At 32.2% G+C, this 15,099-nt stretch overlaps 1 protein-coding gene and 1 long non-coding RNA gene across 2 annotated transcripts; one reads left to right on the top strand and one right to left on the bottom strand.

Annotated features, from left to right (window-relative positions):
* Positions 1-3,203: 3,203 nt before the first annotated feature.
* Positions 3,204-4,517, bottom strand: LOC144562469 (uncharacterized). Its single transcript, XR_013514091.1, has 3 exons — positions 4,219-4,517; positions 3,912-4,021; positions 3,204-3,485 (listed from the first exon to the last, which is right to left on the bottom strand). It is a non-coding gene; the product is annotated as an uncharacterized LOC144562469 (long non-coding RNA).
* A 3,246-nt stretch (positions 4,518-7,763) lies between these two features.
* Positions 7,764-13,290, top strand: LOC144562182 (protein TIFY 9-like). Its single transcript, XM_078311354.1, has 5 exons — positions 7,764-7,943; positions 8,363-8,469; positions 8,908-9,013; positions 9,306-9,363; positions 13,199-13,290. The coding sequence occupies exons 1-5, from the start codon at positions 7,850-7,852 to the stop codon at positions 13,218-13,220; spliced, it is 387 nt and encodes a 128-aa protein (XP_078167480.1). The 5' UTR covers positions 7,764-7,849; the 3' UTR covers positions 13,221-13,290.
* The last annotated feature ends 1,809 nt before the right edge of the window (positions 13,291-15,099 follow it).

Below are 15,099 nucleotides of genomic sequence, written 5' to 3'. Positions count from 1 at the left end.
TAAGTGTATTTGATAAGTTTGATGAGTTAAATAAATTTTTTTTTAATAAATTATGAATATATACACATAATTTTAATGAAAATACAAAATTGTCCTCATAATTCTGATTAATCGACCACATACCGATTAATTGCTTGACAGTATCCCGTTCGTTCGACAAACGCATACCGTTATTTACAATACTGATATACACAATTTTTTATTGATATATAAATAGATCATACCTATTTATAGAAAAGTTTGAACCCTTCGAATATTCAAAGTTTGGGCCCTAATATTTTATTTATTTTTAATATATACAGATTAATTTTTTTTTAATATATGCAAAATATTTTTGTTTCTTTTGGGGCCCCATAAATCTTGGGATCCGGGGCGGTCGCCTTGGTTGCCCAGCACCAGGGCCGGCCCTGGATATACGGGGTGAAGGAATAGGCGGAGCATCCATATTATAGCTAGCCTCCATTGTTGATACGTCCCAAACTATCCTGAGTTTAAGGCGTAAATGAGATTAGCGAGTCCTAAGCGGGGGGTACGTTTACGTATGTGTTTCTTCCTTCCAACCAATCTAGATTTTGTGGGTACGTTTACTCTATCCTTTACGTATGTGTCTTCTCTGTTTTTTTCGGTCCCCCTTCTCAGGGAACCTCGGGGATATTTATAGGGCCCTCCTTGTCGGTTCTCGATTCTTAGGCCTTTTATAGGTTTGACTGGCGGGCCGGAATTTGTCTTTAGTCGGTTCCGATTTTTAAGCCTTTTATGAATTTAGTCGGTAGGCCTGTTTTCCGGGGGCCGGGAGAGGCTGGATGTGTTATTTCTGGGCTTTGCTTAAGTGGGCTTTTAAGAGGACTTTTATGAGGCTTTGATACATGGTCTTATCAATTGTATTGGCTGGATACTCCAAGCGCTATTAAAAACCATGGATGCATGCAATTGTATTACCTTATTATTTTGCCTTTTATCATGGTGATTGTTTTATTTAGTACCCAATTAGTTAATGGATTTCAACCCGATAATTATTTGAACCTGTTTAGTGCCCTACCCTAACGGAAATCCTGGATCCGCCCCTGTGCATGCCCCATCTGCAGGTATGAAACCATTTTCATTGGATTTTCTTCTTGCGGTGTGAAATTCCTATGTATCTCTGAGCAGTAATATTGTAGATATATATTTGTTTCTTCTGATAATGTATTGTCAGAAAATTTATATCAACAATCAGTGAGTAATTAGGTCAAACTTCCGTGGCAAAAGATTGTGTTATTAAGAACCAACCTTTAGTCTAGTGACAAACGACAACACCCTTCCTCCGTGTGACAGTGTGGGAGGTTGTGGGTTTGAAACCTAAATAGTGGTCTTTTGTGGCAATTAAATGGAAGTTAATTAAAAGATTCAACCAGCATCTTTCTATCTCAAAAAAAGAAAATAAAATAAAAATGATTGTGTTATTCATGTGATGTTTGGTATTTGTTTTATGATTGCTTTCGAGTTAAGCTCGCAAATGTTGTTTGCTGGTTCAGTATTGCGACATATTCAGATTTATAATTTTGATGAAACTCTAGATATTAAAGTATTGAGGGTCCATTCTCGAATGAGCCCAGTAGTGATGGAGCGGATCCTTCTGGAAAGCACAGCCCAAAATTTAAAAAGCTTTTTTCGACATTATAAGCCTATCTGGATTCCGAGGGCCCCCAAAATATACATTTGCAACCTATCAAATCAAATGTTCTAGTCCATTTAAACACAGGTCTGGACTCAGAAGCCCAGGCCGAGAGCTTAGTGTCAAGTAAGGGCTGTCAACAAGCTGAAAAATCAAGCTAGACAAAACTTGAAATCAGCTCGTGCCAGAATGATTTTAAGTCGAATCAATTACGAGTCGAGCCAAACCAGCTTGTTAATATCTCATTCATGTTGTGTCGCACATACATTAAAGATTTTTATTACTTTGATATTGTGAGTCGATTATAAATCACAAGTCGAAATTTTTTATCTTACAACGAGCTTGATCATTTCATAATGAGCACAAAGCGATATAGTAAAAAAAGATAGCAAACGATTTCATTTTCTTCTAACAACAAGCTAAAAAACGAGCAAACAACTTTTAATCTAGTGATAAAAATAACATTCTTTGTATAGAAGGTTGAACATTTGAAATCTAGAAAAGAGAATTCTTTGTGGATATCAAATAGTTAGGTTGTTTGACTTTCAATCTTTATGAAAATAAAACAAGCTCAAAATCGAGCCGAACTGGATTAAATTTGAACTCGCTAATGATAAGTCAGATCAAATTCGATCAAGCTAATTGTAATTTTTGTGTGTGACTAACTGTCAAAGACTGTGCAATTGATCTTCCTCCTCCGAGGAATCCCTCTGGCTTCATATTCAGACTTTGTGATTCGTATCTCCATCTCCTTGGACAAGAAATGGACATTGCTATTGACAAGTCTTTTCAGCAAGAGTCGAGTTCACTATTTCACCACGACGAACATTGTACGCTGCCAAAGGATGCGTAACCTCGCTCTCATGTTCTTCTTTTCATTTATCTTTTGCGTCCTTTATTGAGTTTTAAAGTACACCATGTGGAAAACATTCGGTCTCAATTTTTTTTTTTTTTATAAGACATAATTTTTTTTTAAAAACAAAAATAATTCTCAAAATAGATACATTTATAAATTAAATGTCCTAGAAGGATCATAATATTTTCTGAATTACCTAGAAGTAACTTTTGAACCGGGATCAATAACTCAGAATCTAAGCATTTTTTTTTCCAATAACACATAAAGGAATATATTAATTTTTTTTACAGCCGCGAAAAACCCGATCTGAAAAATATTGATCTGGATTATTTTTTGCAGTCTTTCTAATAAATCAAATTATATTATATTTCATTTATTTTCAAAGAAATATATTTAACATTTCTAATATTTTAATACAAAAAAATAAAAAAATTTAATTTTTTTTTGTTTTATAAAAATAAAAAATAAAAAATTGAGACTGAACGGTTCCCACGGTCTGGAGAAAAGGCAATTGTGAGACCGAATGGTTCCCACGATCCGTATGATTTTAAAAAAAAAAAAAATATCATATTGATTCCGTAAAATTCATTTAATTATTTATAGTTTACAAAAAAAATTCAAAAATCCAGACAAGTTCTGTGCCGCTTCAACTTTCAAGTCAATTATAACATACAACATTCCAGTCAAAAAAAGGACGTTCATAAATACAAATTAACAATACAAAGTTTCACAAATCACAAAGATAACATGCAACATATATTACCAAATTAATTACACATTGATTTCTACTCTAGCCTAATTTTTCAATCCTGAACTTTCAGCTATCTAATAAAATTTCTTCATAATTATGATAAACATTTTTAGACATACCTAATCTAGAATACAACAAACAACAGCGACAGTTGCATCAGACCAGCAAAATTGCCAACTGTGTGACACCAAATAGATCTATAAGATCAGATATTAATCAGCAACCTGAAAAGGAAGAAGGTTGTCAGAATTATGTACCAGAAGAGCAGCCTCGTACCAGTATTTTCTAGCTTTTTTCGCATATACTGGTAAAAAGGAAGAAGGTTGTCAAAATTTTGAAGAAAAATTACAGCTGGACCCCTAATCTATGCAGTATTCGCAAAACAGAAGGGGCGGGAATCAGAGGTATTAAAATAGGCTCTTAGATGATGGGCTGCGATTTATAAGTCTTCAATGTTTTTATTTTAATTTTATTTTCACTAAAAGTAGGAAAATGTAATACAAATTTGTAGACCTTGTTTTTTATTTAATGCAAAATCTACGGGTCTTTCATCTTCATCTCTGGTATCCACTATGAACAACTACTTAAATCAAAATCATCGCAATTTACGAGTACAAGAGAGAAACAGGTCATTATTTTAGAGTTTTAACCTTTTTGTAGATGTTCTCATAGCTCACTTTGCTGATGAGCGAAAAGGCTAGCAAGAACATATCGGCTCCTCGATAACTGAGCGGCCTTAACCTATTATAATCTTCTTGGCCTACAAAAGAAATTTATTGAACTAAAAAAATTATTACTGATCTCAAAGGAAATTCAAATAAACATCTAGCTTCAGGGAATTGAGCAAACTATTCAAGTTACATATCTCAAATTTAAAAGAATTAACAAAGATAGCAAAAACTACGGGTCTCTCATGAGATCCTCTTTGCGAGATCAAGAGATTGAATAAAAAAAAACCTGAAATAATTGAATATCAAAGCGGAGGAGAGAGGAGACAAACGGCGGAGGAGAACGGCCGGAGAGAGGAGACAGCAAGTCGAGCGGAGGAGAGGCGACGGCAAGAGAAATGGCGGAGGTAAACTCTTCACTAGTAAACGAGGGAGCGAGAGTGAGAGCAAGAGGGAGACAAACGGCGGAGGAGAACGGCCGGAGATGAGAGGTGACGGCAAGAAAGAGCGACAGTGAGAGCGAGAGGAGAGGTGAAGTCGGCTAGGTTTAGACACCGACAGTGAGAGCGAGAGGGAGAGGTGAAGAAAGAGCGGCTTTTGTAACCTTGTTCATCGTAACTTAATCGGACGGTCCGTGTATTTCGAACCAAAAACAATTCGCAAACATATCGATTCGAACCAACCCTTGTTTGAATTCGAAATTGAATTAATTTCAAATCGAACTGGTTTGAATTAATTTCAAACCGAATTACTTTCGAATCGATTTTTTTTCGAACTTTTTTGAATCGAACTTGAATCGAATCATGAATCTCGAATTTTTTGTGCACCCCTAATCCTGCTCTTAGGTAGATGCATCATCCCCATAATTGCACTGAATATAAGCCCAAAAAATCCCCTAACAATGGTGCTAAGAAACTTGAAAAATGTAGAGATAACAGAAGCTACAATATAAAAGATTATCCTAACTACATATTCGCCGATTGTGCTGAAGGTGCTCGCAATGAAGTCTACTAAACCACCAATTACAAATCCAGGTGTTATGAGCAGAAATGTGGTCCCTCTAAGAACAAAAAGTGTGGTTACTTGTGTTAATGATCTCAAAAACTACATTATAAGCTTGAGAATCATCTCTTAATTTGGGTTTTTTATTGGGAACATTTTATTTTGGAAACTGGAAAACTACATTTAGGAATTCGATAATGTTATAAATATAGAGAGTTCATGTAAAAATGGAAAGGTTTTTCTTTGACATTTTTTCAATTTTACAATTGAGTACGATTTCCAGGGTACTTGCTAAATTTTCAACTGTCCAAAAATATAATATTTTGTATTTGAAGGTTTCAAGTCAGCATCTTTCATATACCTAATTTAGGTGGATAATGTCCAGACAGTATAGATATATACAAAATTATATATAGTACTAAATTTTATATTTGTACATACAGTTATATAATATTTAATATTATGATGACATTTATTTATACAATATTCTATAAAAAAATATTAATTTATGACAAGATTGATTTATACCACATATTATATAATTTTATGAAATTAGCAAAACAAAAAATTAAATTGATCCTGATAGTATAACTATCTACCATCAGGATCGGTTATTTCGAAACAACCGATCCTGATAACTCCCTAGGGTTCTTATTTTCATTCCGCGCCTCTCATTTTCAACTTAGCGAAAATCAAACCCGCCTCTCAACTCCTCCGTCTCTCTCTCTCCGTCTCAGTCTCTCCCTCTTCTAGGGTTCTTATTTTCATTTCGCGCCTCTCATTTTCAACTTAGCAAAAATCAAACCCGTCTCAACTCGTCCGTCTCTCTCTCTCTGTCTCCGGCGCCTCTCAACTTAGCGATCTCTATCTCTCTCTGTCTCGATCATGTCAAAAAAAGGCGAAGAAGACGAAAACTGACAAGGATGTGTCATCCATCTCTTCCAAGTTCATGGAATGAGATGAAGGATGATGCCCCGGCTTATGCCCTTAAATTATACTTAAGGTACATACTGTTTATTTCCTCAAATCTCTTATATATGTACATTTGAGCATCTTTTGTATTTTTAATTTACACTAAATTGCAGTAGTACAGTTCATGGTTTCAATTTTTTTTTATTTTTTTTCATTTGAGCAAGGCTTTTTGAGATTATTCCATCGGCGGTGAAGAGGTACACTTTGAGGTATGCTAGCTAGGTTTTCCTTGTCTTTCAATTTAAATAATACATGTATCGAAGATGCACAAGCAAGCAATTAATGATATAAATTCATGGTTTCAGATTTTGAAGTTTGCACTGGTGGAGATGATAAAAGAGGGAGTGCCATACACATGTGGCTGAATTTTATTTTGCTATTGAACCAAATTTCTTCAACTATTGTACTTCCTTTTGTGTTTCATGAATTTTATTTTGTGTTCTTAATTGGTTTTGAGCTCCAATAAATCAATGATAAATAAAAAAAATATTTTATGCTGGCCAGCAAATATATATGGAAGCTGGCCAAATTAAAAAAAAATATTTTTTTTAGATCCAATATAACATCAGGATCGGTTGTTTGAAACAACTGATCCTGATAGTAACTATTAGGATCGGTTATTTAACCGATCCAGATTAGTGTAGTATCAGTATCGCCTTCATTAAGATTTGTTGTATTTTGATACTAATATGCGTATATAACCGATCCCGATTCCATATTTTTCACTAGTGGTTGCTGCTCAAGCATTGGAGCTGCCGTGAGAGTAAGTCGAGGGAAGAAGAATAATTAAGAAGATCAAAATGTTAATGGACGGAGTTATCAATTGTAATAGAATTGAGGAGAGAAATTGAGCCGTGGGGTTAGGTAGAAAAAATATATATATAAAAAAAATTAGATGTCAAGATGATGACAAGTGTCTTCCACTAAAATGATTTTAACAACAAAAATAAATTTCATTTAATTCTCTTCTTATATTTAATGATTTGTAAATTTACACTAAGACCCATTTTATTTCATGTATTGAACATAATGTACTAAGTTTCTAACATTATATTGAAAAGCAAACTATAAAATATTTCAATGATTAGAAAATATATATAGAACTTATATGACCTTGAAATAAAATTATTCCAATTAGTCTTGTTAAAAAAATTTACTATAGGAGTCTCAACGTGCCATGACATTACCAAAATTCATGCAATTACATTTTTTCTTTATGCAAAATAAATTTTCTTATTATTTAAAATCTAGGATATACATAAATTATTGCAATACAAAGGTTTTATTAATATACTTGAAAATCGATATTGCTATTAAACATACTTCATATTAGGTAAATCTCCGAGTGTTTAAAAACTAGGATGTCACACGCACAATCCCGTTACAAACAAACAGACAAGTAAATAGATAACATAATAAATAATAATCTCAAACATCAAAATACAAAATATGTATTAATAAAATTTATAAATTAATCAAAAACTAGGTTTTAATCTAGTGGCAAAGGCACATGATTTTTATGTGAGACGTCATGAGTTCGAAACTCAGATAGAAAAAAATCATTTCTTGTAATGACAAGAGTATTAAATAGTTGAGTGACTTGACTTAATTTCAACTTTACTAATATATATAAATTAATCTCACAGGTGGTAAAAGAGCCTGCTAAATACTTCTCATTTGAACGGATATGTACGAGATTAGAGTTTAAGATCAGTGAAAATATATATTTGTTTCTCACTTCTTCATTTCCTCAAAGCTGTACAAAGGTGGAAACACAATGAACCACAAAAGCATGTACCTCAAAGCATCCCACGAACGGTTGCACATGTTTTTCGTGGTCTTTGACGTTTATCTTAAAAAAAGTTTTCTAATTCCTTCACGTTTCTGTCCTCCCCTACTCCCTTTATTTCATCTCTTTCCCTTTCTCTCTCCTCCTATAAGGAACCATGGAGAAGGAAAAACACACAACAGGCACTGCCGGCTGTTATCAAAACATGTCTAGACCCCGTCCACCTATTGAAAGAAACTTCACCTTTCCAGGTTCGTTAACTCTCTCTCACTACATACACACACTTATCTATATTTGTATATATCTATGATCTATCTGAGGGTGCGTAATGAACAGAAACACAGATGCATACATACATATGTATCATTTATCTATATATCCTAGTACGGTCAGTGTCTGGAAATCAGTGTCGGTTCTTCTATAAAATCGACATTGTAATCAATTGTAGAAATCCTGTAAATATTTTGGATATATATATTAGCGTTGGTTTCTTACTAAATAATTGACACTGGTAGTTTCGTGATTATTTGCATATGTATGAGTGCAATTAATTTGCTGCGCTCATTGTGTAATAATATTATTGTGCTAATATTAACAAAAAGTAGCCAATAATCGTGTTTCTATTACATACAATTTAGTTTCTTTACATGTTGTTAATTTGATCACTCAGCTACATCATCTGGACCACCCTTTGCTACTCCATGTGAAAACCCTGGACCACCATTGACAATTTTCTTTAATGGGACAGTTGGAATCTTCCATCTCCCTGCAGACCAGGTAGTTTAATTGGTTTAGTTTGGTTTTAATAATTAGCCTACTTCAACCTCTAAGAAAAATTAATTATTATCTATTTGGCATAACTATAGTACATGATCAATATCCAAAATCCTCTGAAAAAAGGGTGTGATGAACTGCGAAATCATGAAAATATTAGTAGTTCAATGTGACTTAATTTGTACAATTGAATGGCCATGATTGATTGTTTTTTGAGATTCTTCTGAATGATTTTAAAAGTTTAGCACTACGAAATGTGCTACGATAAATTGTTCCACAGAGATTCATGAAAGTGTTTGTCCAGAGTACTCCAGAGTCCACACAACTTATTGAAATTAAAATATAAATGACTTCTTATTTGAAACCCTACTTCAATTTGAGAATGTTGTAATGTTCTTGAAGAAGAAGGGGATGATTATAATTAAAGTTCTGATTAAACAGGCTGAACATATAATGGAGATGGCAGAAAGAGCTAGCAATGGAGAGGGCTTAATGGCAAATAATGGCAACTCCTCTCAAGAGGAGCTATTGGCGAAGCTAAGGGAAGGTGACCATTTTTTAATCAAGTTTAAATTTTTTATTTTTTTTTGAAGGTTTTTTCAATCAAGTTTCTGGAACTTTCATTAGAAAAGTACAAGTTCATAATGACCATGAATTTATGTTTAACACATGTTGTTTTATTCACTTATTTTAATTCAAACAATTAACGAGCAGTTGATATATAGTACGTGGTTTCATTGTCGCAAATATAAACTAATAGCTAGCTATTAATTAATCTCGTTTGACTTTATCTTTTCTTATGATGTAACCGGTATGTGATAAAAATTACAAATTTGCAGATCTACCAATAGCAAAGAAGAGGTCCCTGCAAATATTTTTGGAGAAGCGTAAAGAACGGTGCCTTTTCTCACTCTTTATTTGTCTGCCCCCCCCCCCCCCCCCCCCCCCCCCCCCCCCCACACACACCCACACCCCCACACACACACTAATATTAAACCCTGATTTATAAGCTGTAGCCGGGTACTTTGTTTAAAGAGGAGGGTTCAAATGCCTCCATCTCTCTCTATCATTTTCAAAGTTCAAACAGTCGATCCGAACCGCTCAATCTAACCTCCATACTAAAATATGTTTGGAGACCAAATTTTATATTTTTAGGAATTTTTTTACTATTTTTTTAAATAGGTACAAAAATACTGTTTTTAGATGGTTCAGATTTACTGATTTTGTACCTATCTAAAAAAATAGTAAAAAAATTCCTAAAAATATAAAATTTGGTCTCCAAACATATTTTAGTTTGGAGGTTAGATTGAGCGGTTCAGATCGACTATTTAAACTTTGAAAATGATAGAGAGAAATGGAGGCATGACGGAGACACAAATACATGGAGGCATTTGAACCCTCCTCTTGTTTAAATCAGATGGTTAAAATGCATTAAATCCGAAGAAACTTTTTTGAGTTGATGCGGACGATGTGGACCCCCCCAGCCCCCCCAACCCACACGCACACCCACCTTTTTTTTTATTGAGAATTCAAACTACAAACACAAAACGTGTAAAATGAAACCAGGGAATCTTTTTCATTGGTAACCTAATTGCATCATTATTATATATTTAGTACATTAATATTAGTTAAATCAAACATGTGTTGAAGTCAGAATAATGAAGGGCTCCCTTTTCTGATGAAAACCCATTTTTGTTACATGTCCAAAAATATCAATGAAGATTTGTGCATGAAATCTGGACAATAGTAATACAAAATGCAGGTTTCACAAGGGCTTGCACGAAATAGAGTAGCTATAAGATTGTTATAGTAAATTAGTAACTGCTCCTCTTTAAAGCATGGATAAGTCCTTTTCTATTTGTCCACCCATAACTTTTCATTTTGGCACGTGAAAAATATCTAACCAAGCTTACCCACAAACAAACTCAGGACCTGCTCGGTGGCTCCATTACCATGGTTTTTTTCTGAGAAAAGTAGACTCGTAGGTATTTTTCCTATTGGGTGTTCGTTGTTGAAGTTATCGTAGTTTTCATTTCACAGTTCCTATGGATTTATATCCTTGTCCGCTTCACATTTTATGAGGAAAATTTTTTTTGATTGGGAGCTCCGTTTTTTTCCCCAAATGACACAGCTCTTGCAAAAAGAAAAATATATTATATCTTTTGTTCATTAATTAAACTATGTGTCTGCTTAATAATTAAACTACATGATTTATGTTTTTATAAGAGATATAATTAACTTGCTTATTAATTAATTAAAAGAGAAATTATATTTATCAATATTTATTAAATTAATTAAATTAAAATTAAACTGCACATGGAATCATCAACGATATGATCCATTTATATCAATAAACTGTGATTAAGCTAAAATAGTTTAAATACATAGATACAGAAGTTGAAACACAAGACTAACAATAAAACAAAGCATAATTTAATATGTGATATTGTTTCATATACTCCTGCAGCTTTGTTTCAATTTTTTTTATGGCATGTCTCAAGTTCTAGCAGTTATCGGTCCATTAATTAAGAGATAAAATTAACTTGTTTATTAATTAATTAAAATAAGAATTATACTCATCAATGCTTGTTGAATTAATTAAATTAAAATTAACTTGTACAATCAAGTACTTAATTAAACAAACACAATTTAATAATACAAAGGCTAAAATTAATTAAGCAAGCACAATTTAATAATACAAGAAATTATTAAACAAGCATAATTAAACTAGCAACACTAATTTTTTTTTTCTTTTGCAGTGTATAGTCAATTCACTCATTTTTTTTAGAATATGATATATACCATTATATTGATCATAATCAGTAATTAGTGTTAATACACTTAATATAGTTTAATTATAGTATTACATCTACTATAAAAAGAAAAACAAACCAACATCATAACAAATTTTTCATGCATTTGCCGAACACCTATATTCTAAAATTTCCCATTGGTTAAATGACTTTGGTCTTGACAAATTGAAATTCCTATTCTCATATTAAAAATTCTCATTTCTACAAAATTTCCATGTTACTAAACAAGCCCTAAAGTTCTTTCAAAAACAAGAAACAAAAAAAAAACTCAAGTTAATGAGCTCTCCCTCTCAAGTCTAAATAGACTGGAGGCATCCATTGCAGATCTATGGACTTCATCAAACTGTGTAGGTCTGTGGAGAAATGGTGAAACCAATTCCTTCATAAAATTGTGATGATAGAAAAAGGAATAAAACTTATTAAATTTAACAATGAATACCTTGTCGATCGTGCCTTGTTGACTTCTTTGTCTCTAATTAATTAATCTGACTTTTAGGTGCTTAATTATAACAAGGAATCCAAATATATATTTTCTTTTAGTGTCTGTGTCTATGTGTCAGATATAACCTTTTACAGTATTCCCCCCTTTCCGAACGCATGCCCAAAAAAATAATGAAATATCTAATTTATCAACTTACAGACTTATAATTTATAACTATCGAATTTACTCAGACCATATTCATTAAACTTTAATTAAATTGATAGAAAAAATATTATATTAATTTATACTAAAACAATTTTTGGGCAAACTAGATATCATTTATCATATATTTGCACGAACCAAACACAAGGAGATTTTTTTTTATAGAATTAATAAAAAGGTAGAGAGAGAAACAAAAAGAGTACATGATTTTAATATTGATAGAAAAATCAGTACAAATTCTACCGATCCTAAAAATCAAAAGAGTTTAGATAGGTAAGAATTTCACCGGTCTTAACATACATTTTTTCTATTTTACAGAAGATCTAGAATTGAGTAGTTGGATTTTAGAACAGTATAACTCGTACCGTGTAGTTTTTTAAAAATTTTGGGAGCAGTCCGTCCCTTCCCCTAAATCAGAAAAAAAAATAGCAGATTGTTTTGATCAGTAATAGTTTTACCGATTCAAACAATACAAATATTTTAATATAACAAAATATTCCAATGTTTAGATCTGTAGAAATATTACATATCTAAATTCCAAAAAATAAAAAAAACCACACTTTAGATCGGTACGAGTTATCCCGTTCTAAAATCCAACTACTCAATTCTAGAACTTTTGTAAAATAGAAAAAATGTATGGTAAGACCGATAGAATTCTTACCTATCTAAACTTTTTTGACTTTTAAAATCAGTATAATTTGTACCGTTGTTTTTACTAATATTAAAACCTCTGAAGTCTTGTTATTTCTCTCTCTACCTTTTCATTAATTTCTATCCATTTTTTTTTTTCCAAACACCAGTTGCCTCTCTCTACCTTTTCATTAATTTCTACCCAATTTTTTTTTCCAAACACCACTACATCAGTTGCCTGCCAGCTTCGTCATTATCAATGATAGCTTCATCACGTGGTGTTCTTTCTTAATTTAATATATAGACACCCTATGTAGAAAAAGCAAATTTGATCATTAAAATGGAAATACATAATAATTAATCTATATGTTTTTATCATGTGAGTAGGGATGGGCCAGTGGGGTTTAGTTTTGTTTTTTTGTTTATTTTTTGTTCTTTTTCTAAGTTTGGGGTTTTGTCTTTCCTTGAGAGTATATATTAATAAAGGTCATTTGGTGAATGTTGTGGTTTTTTATGATAATGCATTTCTCTATTGTTGTTTACTGTATTTCCAACTATAGCACTACTCTATTGTGGTAGAGTAACAAATTAAGCTAAATTATTTAAGATTTATTATCCTCTTTTTTTTTTTAAACTTTGCAAGCAGGCTAAATGCTGCAGGCCCATGATTGGCCCACTTTCGTATATTTGTCGATCTCCGCTCAAGGATTACTGCCTACATAGATTGTGCATTGGAGATTGTTAATTAGAAGGTCATGCATATTTTAATGAGTGAGTCTATGGTACTATGCATATCACGGGTTGTTACCGTGCTACGGTTCTATATTCGAGTTTTCAAATTCTAACGGTCGATCCGAACCGTTTATCTTGTTCTCCATATTAATATGTGTTTGGAGACCAAATTTTATATTTTTTGAAAGCTTTTTACTATTTTTTTAGATATTTAGAAAATCACTTGATCTGAAAATTCTGGACCATCCAAAAACAGTGATTTTCAATAAATCTAAAAAAATAGTAAAAAAATTTCAAAAAATGTAAAATTTGGTCTCCAAACACATATTAATATGGAGAACAAGATGAACGGTTTGGATCGACCGTTAGGATTTAAAAACTCGAATATAGAGCTGTAGCACGGTAACAAATCGTAATGTGCATAGTACGATAGACTCACTCTATTTTAATGCTTCATTTACACTAGCTTAAACATTCTGTATTCTCTGTAAAAGTAGCAATGTCTCACACGTTCTCGTGTAATATAACTTGCATTATTGTGTTCTATCGGAAACAAATATTGCGTTCTCGTGTAATATAAATTTGCATTATTGTACGTGTTCTATCGGAAACAAACATTGCTCCTACAATTTCTGATAATTTATTCAACCCTCTGTACATGTGAGCAATAATTTTATTTAGGCTATCAGCCTGAGCAATATAAAAAAAAGATTTAGTGTTCCCAAGAAAACCTTTTGCAGTATATGATAAGATTATATTTTGTAAGTTGTAACAAAAAGTGTATCATGTTATCTGTACGTACCACTAGAGGTGGATTCGGAATTTTTGTCAGAATAGAAAAAGAGATTAAGAGTAATTGGATTCAAATAGTTAATTATATTTAAACTCGCTCTCTAATTGAGTACTATATGTTATGGATTGCATTATAATTCTTTTTATTATGAGCATAACATGATGTATTTTGGATTCAGCAGAGCAGCACAAAATTATTTTTTAAGTAGGGCAAAAATTCAATAACATATATATGAGTAGAACTAGGGTGTTCTTAAGCTCACTAATGTATTTGGTGAGCTTAACTCCAAGACCTATTAGATTAGCTTCAAACAATAAATCAAAATCGTTGAAACCAATTTACTTCACAGGTGATGAATTTACATGTAAAGTTTTTAGAATTTCGAATTAATTTTGTATAAAGTCAAGTAGTCAAAAAGTGTTAAAAAAATGAACTAATTAAAATTGATTTATAAATCTTTTAAGTTTGACCGCTTGACTTTATACTAAAATAATTCGAAAACTTAAAATTTTTGCATGTAAATTCATCACTTGTTAAGTAGATAGATTTCAACGGCCTAGATTTATCGTTTGAAACCAATATAATATATTTTGAAGTTAAACTTACCAACACCTTAGTGAACTTAAAAACACTCTAGTTTTACTCGGGGAAATTTATTTTCAAAATCTAGAATTGAACAATTGCTCTAATTACATGTGGGTCCGCCTCTATGTACCACTTAAAAAGTGTATAAATCTATAAGAGCTATATGAGAGAGTATAATTAATGGATCTGCAAGTCTTAACACAAATGATGATGGGCTTTTCAATTTAATTTCTTCAAGAGATATCTTAAAAGAAAATAATATGTCGGTATTAACAGAAGTTCTTATTTAACGTTGCGAGCCAATTACCCAATGTTATTTTATTCAACCCTCTGTACGTACATGTTCGCAAGAAAATATAACTATAGTGTAACTATAATGAAGATGTAACTATAGTGTTCGCAAGAAGCGTCTGGTATATATGTACCTGCATGTAAAT

The sequence above is a fragment of the Carex rostrata genome, chromosome 11 (genome assembly GCF_964058835.1).
Source record: "Carex rostrata chromosome 11, lpCarRost1.2, whole genome shotgun sequence".
In the NCBI taxonomy this organism is placed as follows: Eukaryota; Viridiplantae; Streptophyta; class Magnoliopsida; order Poales; family Cyperaceae; genus Carex; species Carex rostrata.
Note: the sequence above shows the minus strand (reverse complement) of the source record. Positions and strands in the feature narration are given on the sequence as shown.